General features: G+C 41.4%; 1 protein-coding gene across 1 annotated transcript in view; it reads left to right on the top strand.

Moving 5' to 3' along the window:
- The window catches only part of DYNC2H1 (dynein cytoplasmic 2 heavy chain 1), a 217,617-nt gene that overhangs the window by 153,029 nt on the left and 41,464 nt on the right, over nucleotides 1–23,124 (top strand). The window contains exons 83-85 of the mRNA XM_054973537.1: nucleotides 5,312–5,428; nucleotides 18,010–18,219; nucleotides 21,813–21,902. Of these exons, the coding sequence (XP_054829512.1) occupies nucleotides 5,312–5,428; nucleotides 18,010–18,219; nucleotides 21,813–21,902 (417 nt within the window). The remainder of the gene's footprint in view (nucleotides 1–5,311; nucleotides 5,429–18,009; nucleotides 18,220–21,812; nucleotides 21,903–23,124) is intronic.

Here is a 23,124-nt window from a genome sequence, read left to right as displayed (position 1 = left end):
GCTTATTATGTTATCTTCTGTTTGTTGTACTTGAGAATTTTCTCTCTGAATACCGCTGAAATTTTCCTGTTAGTACATTGGTTAGATTGTAAGATCTTCAAGCATGATGTCATTTGGGTTTGTATAAAATGTTCTTTCTTGTTTAGATTTGATATTTGTACTTTTTAGCAGTGCCTCTATTGGTCGTCAGTTTTGAGTGCATTTTCCTCTTTACTGCTACCATAATGCAACTAAGTATGTTAGTCATGTTTTCTTGACAAATGAAAGAAATTATTCTGTATGCCATAAATATAACAATATAAGAAGAACCCTGCTGAATCAGACATGTTGCTGTGTAGGGCTACTAAACCCAGCACTGGGGCCAAGGCCTTCCCCTAATGTTGCCTGCTAGCACACAATTTCAAAGGTTTACTGCCTGTGAATTTGGAGGTTCTCTTTACTAATCATGGCTAGTAGCCATTGATAGACCTAGCATTGAATCCATGAATCTGTCTAACACCATTTTAAAGCATGCAATTCACATGTTGCAAAGTCCTCACGTGCCTCATGTGTTCTGTTGACAGAGGTGGTTTAAGAATCCTGTACTTGGAACTTAATTCACAGGCATGTACAGGCTCAGTTTAGATTGGGACCATTGTGCAATGGGAGAGAAGGCTTAAGCCTTCCTCCTCCAGGTGGTTTTTCTGAAATTCAATGGCCTCCAGGAGTTACTAATTGTCCTACTGGGGAGACTTATGTATACTGATGTGCTACATGTACATTTCTCCTGTGGGGTAAATAGCAGCTCCCCAGGGCTGTTCCAAGTCAGGAAAATAACATAGGCATGAATCTCCGTCTCGTTGTCTGTCATCATCCCAGTACAAATTGGAGCCTTGTACTCCTAGGAATTAAGTTCTGAGCACAGAACTCTCAGCGTAAGCTGGAGAACAGGGCCAGGGCAAACACATGGGGGGGGGAGACGGATGTCAATATCTCAAGGCTAATCCACATATTACAGAGCCTAGCTTGCAGGGCAGTCTTTCTCTCTTTGTGAGACACCTGTAATCTGTTTTGCATCTTTTAAGATAAGGGTTTCTGCTTGTTTGTTACTTAGGGAGATTTATAGCCAACCTTTCCTGTCTTCAGGGTGGCTTACAAACATTAATCAAGGAATATAGGATCTAGTAAAACAATAAGGTACATATATACATCACTCATAATTCAAATTACAATGCATTACAATTTAAAACAGTCCAATACAATTTCTGCATTGATTGAATGATTTCAATGGTGTCCCATTAAAAATGCCCTATGACTCAGATCATTAATTAAAAGCTAAAAAGAAAGGTCTTGACAATATTTATGAAAACTCAGGAGAGTTTGCTTTCCTTAGCTTTTCTGAGGAACAGTCCCCGAAAGATGGGGGCAGCTACTGAAAAAGCTCTGTTATATGTCTGCATTTCTCTCAGTTGATGATGACAAGAAAGCACTATTAGAAAAAAATGTTGATTGTTTCAGTTGTAAGAGAGAGGGGCTGTCTTTTAGGTACGAGGTCCCAGGCCCTGAAGGGCTTCAAACACAAATATCAGCACTCTGAACTGAACTGAGAAGCAAAGTGGTACCCAATGTGGCTACTGCTGTACCAATTGAATGTGGTCACAGTGCCCCATACCAGACAAAAGGTGAGCAGCAGTATTTTATGCCAGGTGGAGCTTCCAAGTTGCTATCAAACGAAACCTGCATAAAACATATCACAGTAGCCAGCTATCTGGAAGTAACAAATGCATGGAACCATATGTTCAGTTAAGGAGGATTAAAAATGGAGCGATACTCTATGGTGTAATGACACCATAATGTATTCTACATGGGTCTGTCTTTGAAAATGATCTGGAAAATGCAATTGGTCCAAAATGTCAGAACTTCATACCGACTTCAGAATCCATTAACCATAAGCACTTTTTATTTACCCAGAGAAATGACCAACCAGCAATACAGTCAGTGAATATTCACATATTTATTAACAGTGCAGTCATATGCCAAGTAACTCCAATCTAAACCTTTTTGGACTGGATTAACTCTGCATAGGATTGTACTGTGAGTTGTCCGGGGTCTGAGTCCCAGCCCCCAGACTTGCCGGGAGGGAACAGTGGGAGGCAACCGGGAGGCAGCAGCCCTGCCACCCCAGCCAGCAACCAGGTCCAGAACCTGCCTACTCCAGGGGGAAGGGGCAAAAGGCCAAAGCCTCAGAGGGCTGGAGGGAGCAGGGAGAGACCAGCTAGTCCCACCCTCCAGGGGGAGGAGAGGGGGCTAAGCAGGCCAGAGGAAAAGGGCCAAGGCAGGGGGAATAGGGGCCCAGCAGCAGCCCAAACAGAGCCCTTACCAGCCAAGGAGGAGAAGCAGCCACTACAGCCCAGAGCCACACCCCGGCTAGAAGACAGTAGCCTGGCTCAGGAATTGCTAGGAGCCAAGCCCCTCCAGGTGGAGCTGCCACAGGCATTCTGGGGGAGGAGATGGGTAGCCCCGCCCAACATCAGTGAGCAGGCAGCCCAGAAGCTGGCCAGGGCAATTCCTCGCAAGCAAGGCCAGGGAAGCTCAGCAGCACAGAAGCCGGCTGGGGCAGCTCCTCGCGAGCAAGGCCAGGCAAGCTCAGCAGCTCAAAGGCCTACTGGGGCAGCTCCTCGTGAGCAAGGCCAAGGAGACCTCAGCTAGGGATGGCTCGCATTCAACCCCACCCTGCCAGCAAGGCAAGGAAGCCTAGAAGGGATTAGTGATAGGAGGGAAACACCTGAGGGAAGGCACAGCTGGGCCAAGTCAGGAGAGGGAACAAGCCTGGAAGGAGGGCAGGGCGGAGAAAGGAAACCCTATAAAGGGTGGCTAGGAAGAGCTCTGAGGTGGTGGGTGTGAGTAAGGAGTGATGGCGTGGAGTGAGAGCAGAGCAGTGCGAGAGTGGAGGCTTGGAGGAGAGTTCTGGGAGGAGGAGATGATGGAGGATGCAGGGGGTGAGCAGGCTAGGTTGAGCAGGCCAGCGAGTGGACTGAGAGGGAGTCTGGGTGATGTATACCGCCCCTCCTTCCACAGAGCAGGGTCCTGCAGAATCCCTGGTGCCCCTCTGACGTCAGGGCCGGCCCAGCTGGTGCCCCGCCCAGTGGTGGCAGCGACAAGCCCTGACGAGTCACTAGCTGCAGTTGATTCTCTGCCTCTGAATCGGGTATTATTAACCAGAAGTATGATTTGCAACACAGTTCTGCATCCCTCTTAGCATCAAACTTTTTGACACTGAAGTCAGAGTTACACACTTCTAAGAAAGTGTTTTTTCCTTTCACATGACCGGAGAAGAAACTGTTAGAGGCCTGTGTAAGCTGTAAAAGTCTGGAATCTTTTTTTCATGTACCAACCTCCATCCCTAGAATTCACAAAGATTTAGCAGCTTCAGTAGTAGCAGAAACATTGCTTAGATTTCTCTTTACCAAAAGCAATTTGTAAGGCAGAAAAACTTCCAGTTCGTAGATATATTTTTCATTCAAAAGCATGCTATTTTGTATTTTGACTCGGAGAGGAAACGTTGTGCCTGGTTTTTTTTCATTTTTGTATATGTTCTTTTAAAGTTCTAATTTATTTTCCTAAATGTTTAGCAAATTAATCAATAGCAACAATTATAAAAGTTAAAATTACACTTCTACTGACTACCAACTAGTGAGGCTTCATGTTCCAGTAAGGCTGATAAATTATTTTAATTTGCCTTCGCTGAACCAAACAACAACACCTAATTTATCAGACAAACAGAGAAAATGAAACACTGCATCATCACATATTTTTCAAGATTAGAAAATCAATCAAAAATGCAGGAGCAAGTGGACTTTAAGTGTATCATACTGTGTGCTTAACAACTAAATAGTTCAGCCCTGTAGAAAGATTAATGTGTATTTATTATAAAAATTGTGTGAGGCCAAGCAAAACAAGAATTACAGTTTAGTTTGAAAACCTTAGAAGAGCCAGCCACCTTAAATAATATGTAAAACACACACACACACACACACACACACACACACACACACACACACACAAAATCATGCTATTATGGTATGTCAGTGTATTACTGCAGGTCTATGGCAAGAAGGCAGAACAAGGCAGAACTAAAGCTTTTACTTATATGAGCAAGCCTGGGGGATTCTTGAGTTCACATACTTCATCCTAACTTTGCATGCAATTTGACAATTAAATATTTCCACTTCCATTGCAAACTGAAGGTTGTCGTTACATCCAAAGTATAAGCTAGAACTTGCTTTCTATCTTTCATATCAGAATTTCCACACCAAAATTGGACCAGAGTTTTAAAATCCTGATTTAGAAGGAGGAAAATAAACCATAGTGTGTGGTTCAGATATAAAAGCAAACTCTAGGTTGACACAAAGGGAAAAGTTATTTAATGATTGAATTGAAGGGAGGAGGAGAGTGTGTGTAGCACCAAGGATTAATGTATTGACCTCTATTGTTTGGTTAATGGCTGGACCATGTCAGTGACTTAGAAGTGAAAATCCTGGACATATATAACATGGAAATCTAGATTAAACAGTTGCTTAGGTAAATTATCACCTTGATTTTGTTTTCACCTAACCCTTATGAGTATAACCATAATTGGAGTTTACTTCATTGATCCTTGGTTGGGACCCTGAAAGCCTACCGCTACCACTGTAAGCTTTGGACTTTTCCCCCACTCACCAGGGCTCCATTATTCTCACAAGGTCAGCCCAAGGGAAACAGAATGCTTTGCTTTTCTCCAGCTGCCTATTCCTACAGAGCTGAACAAATCCTAATCCCTGATGTTGCTAACTCAACAGTAAAGGCCTCAGATCGTTCTATACTTGCTCCCTTGCCCCATTCCCATCACAAGAGAACAGATCCATACTACACTGGCAGTTTCCACCAATTCCCCCTTCCCTCTGCATACCTCCATCATTTCATTCCACAAGGTCCCCTATCCCTCAGGAGCAGCACTTTGTGGAGATCACTGGGCAGCAGTGAGAGACAGAGGCAGGCAAGTTCATTTCACTGATGGAAATTTTAGGTTGGATACAAACCAAAGCCTTGACAACCAGCAGTCATTCATGATCAGTCTTATATGCAGTTGAGATTGCTGCTTTCCTATTGACATCATGAATTCAGGAATAATAACTGAGTGGAGTATTGAAGTAATTATATCAAAATAGGTAGACAGGACGCTGTAGTCTTAAAATACTAGATTGTTTTTGTAAGGAAGACATTTCTGTTTATTTGACTTATCTGTAATCCTGTTTGTGTCAGCGCGTTGTCATATTATCTTTTTATCTTACAGGTAATTTCACAGCTTCGGATTCTGAGCAGGTCTGTAACTGCTGGCTGCAAATTTGACAGAGAAATCTGGTCTAATGAGCTTTCTCCAGTCCTCAATCTGTGGAAGAAGCTTAATCAGGTAAGAAGGTCAATAGCTAGAACAGATTTCAATTCCATCTTTAAAATAACAGCCTGGGTTAAATGTGTACATTTCAGCATGCATCTTTCTACAAAAATGTAAATTTAATAAAATGCAGATGCTGCAGTCTAAATCAGTTTCAAGTACCATTTTATTTTTGTTCCATATCCAGAATATCAGTTGCTGTACAATCAACTGCTATTAGCTCTAGGCAAAATGATGCTTAAAGTATACTAAAGTCTGCATTTGGGGCATTTTTAAATTCCCCCCCCCCAGACTCTCACTAAATTTTAGTGCATATGTTGAGACACCTGGGAAGACATTGTAGTTGTCTTCAACTAAGAAAAATACCAGACAGGCAGAGAAGACCATGACATTTCATGAAATACTTATGAAACGTGAGCATTAATAGAACATATTAAAATGTCCAGTATAAAGGGTGTGGAATAAGATACATTTACTGTTCTACTGTCAAAAGCTGAACGATTAAACATTTGTTCCTTCTGTCATATGGTTCATAAGTTCACTAAAATGTGTGTATTAAAATGCGAACTAATTAATATGTAGGGTTATTAATCTTAAGGTAGGAAGGCTGAAGTTCTCCACTCTCCAGTAATTACAGTTGATCTGCAGATGGCAGAGTTTGGTTCCACTGGACAAAATTGCAGCTTTGGTGGGTGAACTCGGTGGCATCACACTGAGTAACCTCTCCAGGCACCACCCCCGAATCTCCAGGAATTTCCCAAGCCAGAGCTGGCAACCTTAATTATATGTTGCTTGTCTTTTTAATAATTCCTTTGTGGTTGCGCTTGTAGAGTCTTCACATATAATTTCACTTCTTGGCTCTTTCTTGAAGAAAGTATGGGAAATAAATATTGGCTTGTACGCTACTGCTCCACTAAGCAAAGTGTAAAGCCTTCTTCCGGCCTAAGAGCTTTCGTTAAACTTTAGCGGCTCTTCCTCCAACGGGCTCTGCTTTCCCTCTCAGTTCTTCGTTGTTCTTTTTTTCAGTATGGAACTATGCCCGTCCTTCCTTTCCTCTGTTCTCTCCATCTCCAATTTCCCCCTAGTTTCAAGGTATTTTTCCAGTTTGGCACAGAGATCCAGTTTAAACGGTATCTCCAGGGTGTTGCTAAATTGTTTCTGACCAGCATGTTCATTGCTTTCTCTACCAAGGCAAAAAGAACAGAGTGAAATGCTTCTCTCATTGCCAGCAATTTATGATGTCCTCCTGACCACACACTATGCTATTCTTGGGTCCACACTGGATACTGTCAAGCCAGACATGTGCGGGGAATTCCATGCTCAGAGCACCCAGTGATTTTTGAAGCATAGTTTTCAGGTGTGTGTAGGCCCAAGTCATATCAAGACTGGGGGGTGGGTGTTCAACATTGCACTAGGTACTGTTTTCCCAGCCTAAAATAGTCTCATCTGTGTTTTCCTGTATTTGGCCTTCTCTATTAAGAGGACCACCCCTTTCTGGAAGGAATCTAACCTGTTTCTCTGCCATGGGGAAATGCAAATGTCAATTTAGTGTCACAACAATATTTCAGCCATTGGATAACATCTATTATTAGACTGCAGTGAGCTGGCACATCATCTTTCCCCCCATTTCAGCTCACTCTGCAAGGTGGCTTATTACGTCTACAGCTTTTGGTACAGATGCCTACATAAGCAGGCTTGGTCCCAACTTTATTTTCAGGAAATGTTATTTAGGTGTCCAGGCCAGAACTGATGCATCCTTAGTCAGGAGGACAGAGTGCTCAACTCTCTTTTCTCCTGATCTCACCTGTGCCTTATTCCAGGTAAAATAATAAAAAGTCCAGTAGCATCTTTCAGACTAACCAACTTTACTATAGCATAAGCTTTCGAGAACCACAGTTCTCTTCATCAGATGTATCTGTGGTTCTCGAACTGTGGTTCTCGAAAGCTTATGCTACAGTAAAGTTGGTTAGTCTGAAAGATGCTACTGGACTCTTTACTATTTTGCTACTACAGACTAACACAGCTAACTCCTCTGGATCTTATTCCAGGTAGTTCAGCTTGCTGGTCTCCAAACACTGTGCCTACACAGAGACCAAGTTGCTTACTGTAACTGGTGTTCTATAAGTGGGCATCTGTGTTGTCACACAGTCCATTCTCCCTCCTTGTAACAGATGTTGCACTTTGAACCTGCTGCATCTTCTTAGTAAAAAACTTAATAGAAAGGCAGGGCAAGAAAAGACTCGGTTGCGGGCAGCTTGTCCAAGGCGAGCAGAGACAGTTCTCAAGGACAGGAAAGGCAACGGGACTGGAGACGGAAAGGACCACACAGAGTTGCTCCCTAGGTGAGATGGGGGCTGGTTTTCACCAGACAGTCTGGTATTTTTGTAGACATGTACATATTGAATTTAGCTTTTGGTACCTCACTGTAGATGTTGCTTTTTAAGCGTTTTTTGAAGTTTCGGCTTAACAAAACTGTAATGTGGGTTCAATCATAAGTATACTGAATGAATTGTCATGGACATTTCCACAGGCTACCACAACTGAATGTCAGTATATTGGCTGAAGACTGAAAGATCTATTACACATAAATGTATATCGAATATTACAAAGCTTCTGTTTTATTTTCACCTGTCATCAAAATGCTTCTGTTTTTCAATATCTGTTTTGTCTATGTTTTATCTAAATCTTAAATACAAGACTATGCTAAAACACCCAACAGCTGCCTGTTAAGGCTCCTGAGAATTGTGTGGTTGTCAAACTAACCCACAGGGCATGCTTTAGGGAAAAACAAAAGCCTTGGGAGCAAAGTAGCTATGATGTCCCAGAGGTAGCCTGACCAAGGGATGGCATAGATCCTTGGAGCCTTAAAAATCAGTCTTTGGTGTCTTTTCCATAATTAAGCTGTGATTGATGACAAGAACCTTGAGGAGAAACAGAAATTCTTTTTGTTTCTATGTAATTTGCTTAACTGTTCAGTGAAAATTTTTCCTTTTATCAAACATAAAAAATTGAAACTAAAAGAAAAAAAAGCCCATGTGGAAACAGCCTCTGTCCATAGACGGAAAATGTTTCTATAGAGACTGATCTGGATCTTTCTTGTTGCAGTGCATAGAACTTCCTAACCAATTAGTTTCTGGCATACCTGAATAATTATGAATTTTTTAACATTAGACATGCATCTGTTTTCGAATTAATTTAAATGAGTTATATTTCTATTTTAATTTAAAATCAAGATGATTTTGAGCACATTTATTTCTGATGGTCATTCAGAATTAAAGATTACTCACTGATATCTTTTTAGAATACTAATCAACATAGGTACAGCTTTTATAACATTATTTTTACATTTACATAAATGTAATTAATTTGCTGATGAATGCTTTTAACTTTAATTCTTGCAAAGAAACTTTAAAGACTTTTAAAATAACATTAACAATTCTATTTTGTATTTTTCAATGCACCACCTACAGTATATTTCACTGTTAAAGTGTGGCAGCCCAATTGATGCTACAGGCCTGCTGTTAGAAACACTTTTTAACCTATTTTAAAATTTCATTGGATATAACTTTATTTCCAGGTTCCATTCAAGGAGCTGAGATTTTATTGTTTGATGTTTGTAATTGTGAATATAAGCCACTTTGAGCCATAAGGAAAAGTGGGATATAATTTTTTAAATAAATTATTCAAAGGCCTTCACATTCAGTGAACATGATAGCTGCACCTACCATTTCGAGCAATAGTTATTTTACTTGTCTCTGACTTCATGTAAAAAGTTCAGGAATGTCAGAATGAGTCAGAAGCTTAGGACAAAATCAGAGACAAAGCCCTGCCTCTTTTTCTGTCTTTCAAGCATAATCAGTAATAGAGATGGGCATGAAACAGGGAAAAAAGAAATGAGAGTTTCATGTTTCATCACGTTCCACAAATCACAAAACACGAACTTCCACAAAATTGTCCTGTTTTGCTATACAATTCGTTAGTTTCATGATTCGTCAGAACCCGGGGCACTTCAATGGCCCCCTTCATACTCAGAGAGACTGGGCTAGGGGGAAGGGCCCCAAAACCATCACACAGACACCTGCCCAGGCGGGAGAGGTGCACAAAATAAAACCAAAGGAAACAACAAGAGTGTGAGCCCTCAAAAGAGCAGAGGAAGAATTAAGAAGAAACAAAGACAAGCAAAAAAAAATAAGGGAGGCCTCAGTCAAGCTAGGCCCCAGAGCCAGGCAAAGGCCTGAGACTAGGGTGGGGTGGAAGAAAAAAAGCACCCTCACTCAAAGACCTTCCCAGCAAGGCCAAGAACTGGAAATAAGAGGCTTTTCAGTCTCTTTTAAAGCTGCAGCAGCAAAAGCTCAATTCCACTCTCTCTCACTCCAGTCCCAGCAGCAGGTCCTCCCTCTCCCTCTGTCCACTGGGACTGAAAAGCACGAGGCAGAGAGCTGTGCCTTATGTAAGAAATGCTCACAAAGAGCAGAACAGGTGGTCTCTGGTTGGCAGACAGACCTACCTAACAGGGTTTGGAGGAATGAGATTGGTATTCCCATGGCTGCAGAAGGCCCATCTCCTTAGTTGCCTAGGGGATTAACCCCCCTGCTCCTTACTGTAGTGGGCAGAAAGGAAGCTCTCCTCTTGGCAAGGAGAGCTGCCTATCAAGGTTATGTGGGCTAAGATTCTGGTTTCTAATGGCAACAAAAGGCCCTATGTTGCCTAGGGAATCAATGGATCGGCCAGCCTGTCTAGCATCACAAATCATTCATAAATTGAACAAATTGGGCCAAAAAGTCGTGAATTTCATAAAAACCGCAACCCCACAAAACACATTTCACAAAACATGAATCAGCCCAATTTGTCATGAAAATTTATTTGTATTTCGATTCATGCCCATGTCTGATCAGTAACTGACACCACACTGAAATTTGGATACATGCTAAGCAACTCTGAAGTCTGTACATTCCAAAGAACTTGACAGACTGCACACTTGGCAACAGCCACAAATATTAGCTTGCTGTGGAGTTGCCGTTTTCTCGGTGGGTCCAGGGGATCCCCCACGTTCAGCCTCCTCCTCCTCCTTCCACTACTCACCTGGCTGGAGGGGGGAAAGACCTCCCAGGACATGTTCCCAAAGTGTTCCCACTTCCAGGAGTGATGTCATTGCATGGATCCTGGAAGTGGTCCCAGGCTTTGGGCTGGCCAGTTCATCCTATTTGGTGGCCCAAATCAGCCAGATGTGAAGCCTGGGACCACTCCTGGGGCCTGAGCGATGACATCACTCCTGGAAATGATATCATTTGTGTTGTTCTGGGAACATGTGCATGCTTTGTGTGCGCACAACAGAAAGGTAAGTGCCTGGTCCCACCCCCCCTGCCAGGCAGATAAGGGGATGTGGCAACCAAAGATGGCTATCGGTGACCACTAAAATTTGTGGACCTCATCTTTCTTTGTAGCCTGCTTACCAGTAGAAACATATCACACTAGTTATTGATGATCTGTACCTGTTTCCAAGCACATTTTGTTTGTTTTTCAAAATTTATATCCTGCCTTTTTGCCAGCACAAGGACCACCAAGGAGGCTAACAAATTAAAATATATATGATAAAATCACATTTTAAAACCATTAAAACCAACCAAAAAGACCAACAAGGCATCATTAAACAATTAACATCAGAACTAAAGTACAAAGATACAAAAACAAGAATTCAGTTTATGGAGAGACTGTTAGAAAGAAGGCAAGCCAGTGCACCACTAGGCTGTACAACACTATAGCAAAGTGCAAGAGTCCAGTAGCACCTATAAGGCTAACAAAATTTGTGGTAGGGTATGAGCCTTCGTGAGTCACCTCAGAAGAAGTGAGCTGTATCTCACAAAAGCTCATACCCTACTGGATCTCGGCCTAAGCTTTAGATTTACTATGTGGATTGGCATCAACCTGGTGACTTTTCTACCCTTGGCCATATCACCTAGTGGAACTCCTCCCATGAGAACATCACATTGTTAGTTTCCTTGTTCTGGCTGGCAAAAACCATTGACGTGGATTTGGATGAAGAACTTGATTGAATAAACCAAGGCAAGCAGAAGAAAGGAATCATGCGATTGCCAAAGTGACACAGTTCTCCCATATTATGTTTCTTTGTCTTGATAGTGGTGACTGGGAAGCTAGTAATAAATGAAAAGCTACGTAAATCAATTTTAGTACTCAGGCCTTTGTGTGAAGGAGCTTCTGAGTTAGAAATGACAGATGATGAAGAAGGGGTTATCATTGCTGAACCTGACAGTAAATGTAGTAACTTTGTTCTGCTTACTGAATTCTAAACAAATCAGTCACTTGGCTCAAGATCATGAAATTTAATTTAATGCACTCTTATGCATACAACCAGAATTAGCCTACAGTGAAATAAGTTGGCATTTTCATTTGTGACCTTGTTCCCTGAAATAATAGAGAGAAAATGTTTTACCAATAGATTGCATTAATGCAATGCATAGCCAGAGTTCAATATGTATAATCTATTTCCTGTTAAAATCTGAGACCAAAGTGTTTTTACTTACTCAATTACAAATTCCTTTTTGTTATTCAAATGATGTGGCATGCTCTTAGATAGCTTTTTATTCAGTACTGAACACGAAGGGTAGACAAGACCACTTATTAACAAGAAACACATTTAAAATCATGTAATTTTCTTTGATTGGGAACACTTTTATACCTTTCTGATAGATCAGAATCCAGAAAATCTAGTGTATATATACATGGCATGGAATTTGCCATCTGTGATACTCTAGGAAGCCTCTATCAGAACCTTCTATCAGAAACACATTTCTGGCAAAATACACTTATTTTTTTTCCAAATTATCACAAAGTAGATTCTGGAAAATTTCTGCAGCAGTCCTTTCCTTCTGGTGAGGTGAAGCTTTCATTTTTTACATACTATACAGTATTTACAGGTAGGTACTCATAAATGCTATTTGCATTCTTTGTGCAAGTAATATATATTCCTGGCTGCCCTTGGAAATGGTGTGTGGTAGAGTGTATAGAGGTCAGAAATGTGATGCTGCAGTCTTGAAAATGGAGGGTTTGGAATTGGAAACTTGGAACTAGTTGTGGAAAAACCAAAATTACCTCCCTGCCCCCATTTATTTTATTGTGGTGGTGGGGGGGATTATGCTACCTCTCCAGGAAACTGCCTGAGGAGGCTTACAAAATTTAATTCAAGTATGCACACTGATTCTGTACTTTATAGAACCTCAGTAGTTAGATTGAAGAATTTTGATATGTAATAAAAACAAGAAAAAAAGTAACGGTGGTGAGAAGAAGAGAGTTGCTGTTAAGATATAAGATTTTTTTAAAAAATTAAAGGCACAGAGATATTGTTTGTTTTGTAATGTTAAGACAGAGCTTCAGTCATTAGAGCAGGTAACAAACATATCTCAGTTTTTAAAGTTACTAAAATATGCCAGTTTTACTTGCTGTAGTGTATTAAAATATGTCTACCTAGCTGAGCCATAGAATCTAAAAAAGAAAAAAAATCAGTCACAGTGATGTAAGCCTCCATCTTGCTTGATAATTTATTGTCACGGTTTTGGTTTGGTTTCCTTCTTTTCATGCACATGGACAGCATAAATCAACCATAAGTAACCTTCTACTTTAAAGTAACTGTATTATCACACCACATAAATTGTCCTTAGTCGTTACATTACATCCTTATGCAGATTGCATTCTTCTGCAGAAGTGCAGCCAGGTTAGGTTCTAATAGTATGCTGATAGCAGAGGAGATAAGATGAGACAGGAACATTTGTTGGTTCATATGCCTGCCTTATTCACATGTAAGGCTACAAACAAAATGTTACCCTTGTAAACTTACTAACGTATTCAAAATGTTATTAACAATAATGTATAGGCACATAACAGTATATAGAAATTGATTATTGAACTGTATAAATACTTGACGTCAACCCTGCTCACAGTTAGAAAACCATTTACGCCGGTGCTAACCACTAGGATTTGCCTCAACAATTGATAAAGTGCTTAAGTGCTCGAAGTGCTAACAATATGAATATTGCACAACAATGTAAAGTACAAATGCAAGTAAAGCACCATACGGACACTAGTCCTTCCAACAGTTTGTGTGGTCCTGAGCACCGTGTGTCCAACTTGCAGGGAAGAAACGTTGCCAGAGATTTTTTCTTTTCACTCCAGATGACTGTAACCACTACACAGGTAGTTCCTTAATATTATTTCTTCTTTAATAATTCCTCTAATGGGTCATCTAGATCCTGGTAAGGCCCTTTCTCAAAGAGTACAGACACTAGAGAGAAATACAGCAATTAACAATACTACTATAAAATTACAGTCCATAATTACAATATTATAAAAACTTAAAGTTATTTCTTTAAAGTTTTTTTCTCATGAGTACCCAGTAGTACATCCACTTCATACAGCATCATTTTAATCACTAGCTTAGTGTAGAGCAGGGGTGGGCAAATTGTGGCCCGCGGGCCACATGCGGCCCGCACAGAGCCACATGCAGCCCGCCAAGCCAGTCACCTACTGGGCACCTGGCACCGAAAGAGCAACACTGCAGCTTTTCTCCCTCACACAATAAATAAATTGAATAAAACTACCACTATTTTATTTAATTTATATTTATTGATTTTTATGATATAATTTATACCTTTTCTGAAATGCAAAGTTAACTAATGAATGCAGTCATTTTAAAAGGTGCGGCCCTCCGCTCCCACAAAGTGGCCCCCGAGCCAAAACAATTGCCCACCCCTGGTGTAGAGCCATTATATATTATCCATACCACACCTTCATGTTGGGGAAATATCTCCTTAAAGGGAACCATACATGGTAACAACTATGTCCTTAAAGCACCCCTACATATTATATTTGTGTCCATAGCTTAACCCAAAAAACATGAGAAGTCATTGGCAACATTCAAGCCTCGCGGTTTTCTAACTGTGAGCAGGGTTGATGTCAAGTATTTATACAGTTCAATAATCAATTTCTATATACTGTTACGTGCCTATACATTATTGTTAATAAAATTTTGAATACGTTAGTAAGTTTACAAGGGTAACATTTTGTTTGTAGCCTTGTATTACCATGTTGCTCTCTGTTGCTGGTATCATTCACATGTAAAGCACAGGGTGTAATTTGTTACAACAAAAATATGTCTAGGAGAAGAGACCTGAAGCCTCCTTGGTCTCCTACTTTATTTATTCTTTATTTAGAGAGCTGTTGTAGCACAGTGGTTAAGTGGTTCAGCTGCAAATCAGCACTCTGCTGGTTCAAATCCCACTACTGCCATGAGCTCAGTAGGTGGCCTTGGGTAAGCCACTCTTCTCAGCCCCAGCTCCCCAGCTGTTTTATGGGGATAATAATAACACCAACTTGTTTTCCGCTCTGGGTGAGGCACTAATATGTCTAGAAGAGCAGTATATAAGTGCAGTTGTTGTTGTTATTCATTTATACCCTGCCTTTCAATCCAATGGGGACCCAAAGCGGCTTACATCATTCTCCTCCATGTTATCCTCACAATAACCCTGTGAGAGGTAGGTTAGGTTGAAACAGTGTGACTCAAGGTCCTCCAAGAGAGCTTCCATGACAGAGTGGGGATTTGAACCTGGGTATCTCAGATTCTGGTCTGCCTTCCTAACCACTACTCCACACTGGTTGCATAGTATTGCTTTCTGTGCCATTGGAGCTGGGATACCTGAAGTGACGAGGGCAGAAATTCTATGCATGTAATATATTTTGCATGGTTTCTACCTAAGTGCAGAAAACAGGTTGCTCACTTGAACTTTTTCTTTTTATTGAAGAAAGCTGTGAATTCATTTTTTCCCACATTACACTGCTATTAGCACAAACCGTTTTTTAAATACTGTTTTGCTCAGGGAGTATCTGTGGCTCAGTGCCTGTGTGGCATGCAGAAGGGCTCAGTTTCAATCCTTGATCTCTCCAGTTAAAAGGATCAGGTTATAGGTGACGTGGAAGACCTTTACCTGAAACTCTGGGGAGCTGCTGCCAGTTTGACTAGACAATACTGACCTTGATGGACCAATGGTCTGATTCAATATAAGGCAGCTTTGTGTGTTCCTGTCGTCCTGTCAGAACTGCCTCAAAATTAGACGGCGAAAATGAATTTTGCTGCTGTATGACTGTATATCAGCAAAAATAGATTGCTATAAGCTGATCACTTATGTAATGAATTTTACTTTATGTCCTTTGTCATTATCTGTATGATTTTAGTGTTTGATTTTGGAAGAAATCAGGATCCTGAGAAAATTATGTCAGAAGTAATTTTCTACTAATGGCTTTAGTTGAGCAATTTTCAGAGTTGTGAGAATTTAAAAGCATTGATTATTGAAGAGGAAGTGCTAATTAGCTACATTTAAACTACAGATTCAGATGTTTTCCCAAAATATGCATTTCAAATGCCTCTAGTCTAATTCTGTTATTACAGGCTATTTAAGTTGTTCTTGTCTTTCTGACATGAATTAAGTTTCATCCATCAGAATTTCAAGTGCAGACTCTAAATCTTAAGGATCATTTCACATATTATGTAGATGTAAACATGGGTTTGCCACTAAATGTACACTTAACATGGATCTGTGGGCAACAACAGTATCATAATAAGTGTACCTGGATGATGCATGTATTTATTTATTTATTTACGCCATTTATAGTCCACCTTTCTCACTGAGACTCAAGGCAGATTACGCAGTATGAGGTTAATACAATCAGTATCAAATACATTTCAATACAATTACCATAAGGGAAACAGATACAAGTTTAAAATTCATAGCATTAGCAAGGATCCAAGACAGAGTAGAAAAAATACTGGAGCAAAACAATCAATTCTAGGATTAACATTAGACAACATGGAGTGCTGGTTGTACATAGGAGTACGTATTTAAAGCAGCAGACAATATATAAGGCAAAAATAGCGATGAAGTCTATGATCCCCAACTCGTTAGTGAAGCATCTGAGATCCCATCCCTACAATACAGCCCTCCCATTTGAGTAAAAAGCTTTTTGGAATAGTTTGGTTTTGCATCGTTTATGGAAAGCCAGGAGATGGGGGCACTTCTGACTTCCTCAGACAGGTCATTCCACAGGATAGGGGCCACCACAGACAAAGCCATTGTACGGGCTGCTGCTGACTTCACCTGTGTGCAGCCTGGCACACTCTTGCCTAATTTTTCCTTCAGATACTTAGAAATTTATCACAGTTAAAAATGTAATATATTCTGTGATCCTGATTAAAATTTACCAAAATTACGTCTCAACATCCCACAAAGTTAACATTTCTTGCCATAATAATTTTACTTTTAACTGTTCATGTTTTATGTTTACCCCAGGTACAAGGTAGATTGGTTGGGGCTATTAGAGATCTGAGGGAATTATCCACCTAAGACTCAAGGGAAGGAGCCATTCAAGACACACAAGTCCAGGGAAATCCACAACTGGATCTTCCTAGCATTTTTTTTAAAGTAACTTTGTGTAGCTTTAATTTGGAACAAGCTGTGGTGCGGGAGAGCGGGGATGGGACAGGTAACCATTCTCCCAAATGCTGCTATGGGATAGTTTTCTAATCAAAATTGCCCCCCAGCCCTAGTATTTGTCCTAGAAGGAAGAAAGATAGACACCTTCTCTTTGTCTGTCCATTTTTTGCTTCTTTGGCTAACAAGGGTCAAATGGCATAGGCCATTTTTGGTCAGCAAAACTACACAGACAAAAGTGTTAAATCCCTCTTGCTCATCATTCTTGCCAACATTACAGCCCTTAATTGACTGATTTGCTATATGATTCTATTTCAACCTTTGTAATGGATAATGGAGTCTTGCAGAGTATCAGTTCTGTATTACTCACCTAAGTATGACTCTTTTTGACTCTTCATTTCACAAATGCTTTAAGTGTGAGGACTGTTTCCCTTTCTTCCTAGAGCATGTGAATAGTGACTTCAGTAGACCCCAAAATAATTGAATTGTCCATTCTCAGTGATTCTCTGGGTTGCAGAGGGTTTCAAACATTACCAGCCTTAGAACAAAGAATGAAAAAAGAAGAAAAATGAGCTGCTTTCTCCTCATTCCTATATCAGGCATGTGACCAATGATTCCAGTAAATGTTAACTTGCATTTGAAATTTTAAAGACCTTGCTATCTGAAAATACATGCCAGCTAAAGTGATTTGACTGTGAAATAATACAAATCATAAATAATGATCAAAATGTATTGGACTGCTTTGGCCACTGGAAAAAAATAAGAAAATACAATGTTTTCCTTCATTAAAGCCCCAACGTACATCACTCTGTATTTAAAATACAAAAGTGACAGCAAAATTCACAACTGTGAGTGGTTAGGATGCTATGTGTGAATGTGTAGTAAATTTCCCTTTCAGCTCCGTCCATGACAACCACCCAATATAGTTTTAAAAGCAGATGATACTTTTGAATTATGAAGCTCGTTGTGGAAGTAGCTGAAAGAGAAACAATAAGCAGCTCTGGTATGTGAACCTCAGCAGTATTTTTTAAGAAAAATATTGTATAAATCTTGGCTCCTTGCTGTAGTTTATTAACTGAATGGCTTGCCTTTTTCTTTTAGAATTCCAACCTGATTCATCAAAAGGTGTCTCCCCCTACTGAACGGCAAGGATCCCCAGTTCTTTCATTCATTATTCTTGAACAATTCAATGCCATTCGTTTAATTCAGAGTGTTCATCAGTCCCTTGCTGCTCTCAGTAAAGTCATCAGAGGTACCTCGCTGCTGAGTTCAGAAGTACAACAATTAGCAAGTGCTTTATTAAATCAGAAGGTAAGGATTTATTTAAATTAGGCAGTGCATCTTTGTTATGTGACTATGATGATCCAGAACCAAAACTGATTAATTCAGGCAATATGTTTATTTCAGTCATCACGTTTGTTTACTTTTGGTTTAAAACTTCAAGAAATTATTGGTTCAAAACCCATCAACATAGGTACCCACCATTAAAATAAACACCAAAAAAGTTGTATAATCCTGCAGCGCTCTTGGATAATGGAAGTTGCTGGTTAATCAAATGCTGGTTAATAGAGCTTCTTTCTGTTTTCTCATGCAAAAAAAGAAAAAAATATTAAAAGTATTTCGCAGAGAATTGGATGCAAATCTCGTCAGATCTTCCTTCTGCACCTTGATACTGTATATAGAAAGAGTGACTCAGTGCCATATTCACACATCTGTAGGCTCTAGGTTTCTCCTCTTTCGGGGCTCCTAATATCCAGTTTCTGGGCTTGCTAACATAATACATTTTCTTGTCTTGTCCTTTGTTGATGGAATATTGGTAGTGTGATACAGAGAAAGGAAGAGATTGACAAATTCCCTTGGTCGTCGTCCTCCTTGTAAGGAAATTTGGATCTTTGGGAAACTGTTCTCAGAGATGCAGAGGAGTTAGCCGTGTTAGTCTGTGGTAGCAAAATCAAAAAGAGTCCAGTAGCACTTTAAGACTAACCAATTTTATTGTAGCATAAGCTTTCGAGAATCAAGTTCTCTTCGTCAGATGCATGATACAGAGACTGGTCAAATATAGAAGAGGAGGGAGGAGAAGGGGAGGAGAGAGAAGAGGCAATTAGGGGGGGAGGGGGGTGCAACCAAAACATTCCTTTGCTAGTATATGTAAACATCTCCTTTCGGTGTGTGGATCAGTTGGCTTCAAAGGAGTTTGCCCTGTTAGTTTGTAGCAGCCAAACAGCTAGACCATCCAATTCCAATGCAGTATGAGCCTTCGATAACCACAGCTCTCCTTGCCAGATGCATCTAACAAAGAGATCTGTGGTCCCCGAAAGCCCACGCCAGGTGCCACTGAGCTCCCCCAGACCCCGCCTCTGTAAAGGAAATCTGTTACCTGTGATAATGTGACCCAGAGACTGGAAACCCAAGGCCTTTGGGTAAAGAAGAAATTTCAGTCTCACAAACATAAGAGAATGCGTCCCACCTGCCTGATTGCTGAAGTGGCTGTGATCAGTGTTCAGAATTAGGAGGAGGGGAGGTGACCTTCGCAACACTCCTCTCTTTCCTCTTTAGGTTGAAGAAGTTGGAGGAGGGTTGGACTATCTTGCCTAGCAAGTTTGTCTCAGGCTAGCTATAGTGCTGCCTCACCAGTTCTACCATGCCCCACAGTGTTCCCCAGCCTCCTTCTGAGCCTCTAGTGGTATGTGAACCTCGGCAGTGTTTTTAAGAAACACTAGGGGCTCAGGAGGAGGCTGGGGCAAGTTTGGCAAGAGTGGCACAGTCCCAGATCAGCACAGCAGCATCCTGGGTAGTGAAACCTGGTGTTGGTGGGCCCAGGGAAAGCCGGGTCAGGTCCTGAGGGCCTGCACTCTGCTCCAGCCAATCTCTTGGCTCAGCCAATTGGTGGAGGGAGTGGGGGTCAGCTGGAGAGCAAGGAACAGCTGGTGGAAAAACAGAGGAAGAAACTGAGGAGAGAGCAATCCCCCCCCTCCACAGGAATAGCCCAAATTATCAGTTGAGGCAAGGAGAGGAAGGGTGGTGGGCTGAGAGGAAGGGTGGGGTAGATGACCCCTTTAAAAGCACAGGCTCCCATAAGAGGCCAGGAAGGAAGGCTGGACACCGCTCTGGATCTGGGGGAGGTGCTGTCCCAGGAATGAGAAAGAACCCCTTTCCATTCTGAAACCTGGGGAGACCCCCCTCCCTGGAGAGGGGGTCCTCGCACTAGAGTCTTCAGTATCTGCAAAAGGCTTGCCTCCTTGCTTGCCCTCCCCAGTATCTTCAGCATAGGATTAGAGAGCAAATCAACAACAGTGAGGGCCTTCCCCTCCTTTAGGTTGCAGACATGGATAGGAGTCTATCTTGCCCAGCAAGCTGACTTTGTGGCCTGTCTCAGCCTGGCATGACTGCAATCTAGACAGTCCAGCCTCTTTGCCACCCTCACAACAAACAGCAGTGCCTGCAAAAGGCTCAGCTAGTTGCTTGCCCTTGCTGAGAACTTCAGCCCTGAGTAAATGAGCAAATTGGCGCTAGTGAACCACTTGGCCAGTGGGTTTTTTTTCATTCTTCCCTGTTATGACAGATAATTACAAGGATAGATCTTTTGCCTCCATGCATATTGCTAGCCGTGACAGATGCCAGTTAACTGAGTTGTCCAATTAACAAAGTGCCTGATAACACAACTTTTACTGTATGAAATCATGCCCAGAAACAAAGAACTGTAGAAAAAGCTTTGCCTTCTGTCTCCTTTTGAGTAATTTTGGGACTTGGCGGCACAGATTTTCATACCTTTCCTGGTAAAAAGAAAGTATAAACCCAGTCTCCTTTTCAGCTTACACAATGGATGAATCTGGATGCATGTGGTAAGGTTGCTCTGCTTAGACATAGGATAGAGTGAACCTCACTGCTTCCTTCCAAGAGATCACGTATTCCTTTCCTCCATTTTATCCTCTCAGCTCTGTGAATCAAATTAGTCTTAGAGAGAGTGACTGGCCCAAGATCATCCAGTGAGCTTCATGGTTGGGTGTGTATTTGAACTCAGGTTTCCTCAGACCTATACCAACTACTACACCACACTACCTACCTGTTTTGCCAGTTTCCAGTAGGTTGCCATCTTGGTCTGCAGTAGAAGAGCAAGATTTGAGACCAGTAGCACCTTAAAGGCCAACAAGATTTCCAGCATATAAGCTTTCTAGAGTCAAAGCTCCCTTCATCAGATACAGGCAGGACCAGAGACCCCTAATTTGGATATAAGGACTGAGGAATCTCTATTTGTACTTGTATCTGATGATGGGAGGTTTGACTCTCAGAAGTTTATACTCTGGAAATCTTGTTGGTCTTTAAGGTGCTACTGGATTTGAATCTGCCAGAAGGAATGGGCACGGGGCCCTTGTGAGCCTTCACAGTTTATGTGCCTTTTTAAAAATCCTATGTAATCTTACTAAACATTTGACAAAGAACTACAGTAGTGATTAGAGATGGGCACAAACCGGAAAAAAAACAAACCGTGCGGTTCGTGGTTCGTCGCATTTCATGAACCACGAACTTTCACAAACCTGCCCCCGTTCGCGAACCGGTTCGTTTGGTTTGTGAAAACATCACATCCAGGTCAGCAAATTGTCACTTCCAAGCCAGCAGAAGGCCACTTCCGGGTCAGCAGAAGGTCTGCAGGAAGTCCATCCCCTGTTGCCTAGGGAACTGATTGATTGGCACCAGACTGTCTGCAGTGACAAACCAAAAAAATGAACCAAACGAACCAGCCTAAAGTTTGTGGCAGTTCGTCAGAAATGGGCTCTGACGAACCACCGGTTTGCGAACCACGAACCGGCCCGGTTCGTCACAAACTTTAGTTCGTATTTTGGTTCGTGCCCATCTCTAGTAGTGATCGTGCAATTCTGTGGCTAGTTACTCTTTCTCTATTTCAGTGCCCCCTCACATGGCAAAGCAAGTGGGAAGGTCCAGAAGATCCATTACAGTATCTCAGAGCCATTGTTGCACGAACGCTTGCTATCCAGGTACAATTTTGTATTTCACTAAGAATTAGCATTTGATTAATTTTAACATTTGCATGCATTTATGTATATTTATATCCCACCGTTCCTTTTTAAAAGAAAACCACAGGCTGGCTACTGACACAAGAAAGAGAAACTGTAATTGGGCTTAGCAGGCATTGTTGTGTGTCTGTCTTCCTGTGCTAGCCACAGGGTGTTGGAGTGTTGACAGATTCATCACTTTATATGAACTTGAACTTCTGTGCTGTGAATATAGTGACTCATCATTGATTGTGCACAGCTTACCAATGATAGTAATGGATTCCTTCATATAATGATGCATTTCTGACAGTGACACCGTAAAAAGAATATTAGCTTTTATGCAGTGTTATTTTCCAGAGTATTCAAAGTACTTTGCATGTATTATCTTGAATCCTTACACATGCTTTGCAAGCTAGGTGGGCATTGTCCCCATACTGCAGATAGGGGGCTGAGGCAAATAGAACAGTGGTTTGCCCAGGGCCATGTCTTGAATTCATGGCAAGACATTCTCATCCAATCAAAAGGATAGCGAATTGTAATCATTCTTGAGTCCTTTCACAACTCCTTCTGCCTCAGGGACTCTAGAGCTGGTAAATCATGTTAGAATCACACAGGGTTCAGGTCTTAAACAGTCCAATATGGGGGTCCTGGAGGAAGAAAGCTGTCAGTCTGTCAGCTAAGACAAGAATCGTGTAGCATAGTCTAAGGCAGGGAATGGTCAAGTTCCATTATCAGCTACTGAAAGACAGAAGGCTCAGGAGCAAGTAAACATAGTCCAAGAGATCAAGTCCTAAAAAGCAACAGTGCAGAGAAAAGGACCAGAAGCTTAGCCAGGCAGAGTCCTCCAGTGAGTCAAGATGTTCGGGCTGAAGAGCAAGCTCCAAGTCTTTGGGGTTTTATAAGACTTCGTGGAGCCAGGATGGTCCTTGTTTCTAGCTATTAAGTTAACTACGAAGCCTGAGATCACATGAATGACAGTTAAGCCAGCACTTGTACCGCAGCCTGGACCACCCCAAAGAACACAGTGCAGTCTGCAAGTCTTGTGGTGGGAATGCCCATCTAGCAGCAGAGGAGCCAAGTCACTGAAGCCTGGCTGCTGGAAGCTTTGGTTCAATATTATCTTATAACCACTAGAAACCACTCAAAGAAGCCCAAGCTGTCATCTAAGAACAACCTTGTAAGTTGCCCCGGAAGTAGTAATCAG

This window comes from Eublepharis macularius, chromosome 3 (assembly GCF_028583425.1).
Source record: "Eublepharis macularius isolate TG4126 chromosome 3, MPM_Emac_v1.0, whole genome shotgun sequence".
In the NCBI taxonomy this organism is placed as follows: Eukaryota; Metazoa; Chordata; class Lepidosauria; order Squamata; family Eublepharidae; genus Eublepharis; species Eublepharis macularius.
This window is presented reverse-complemented; position numbering and strand designations above follow the sequence as displayed.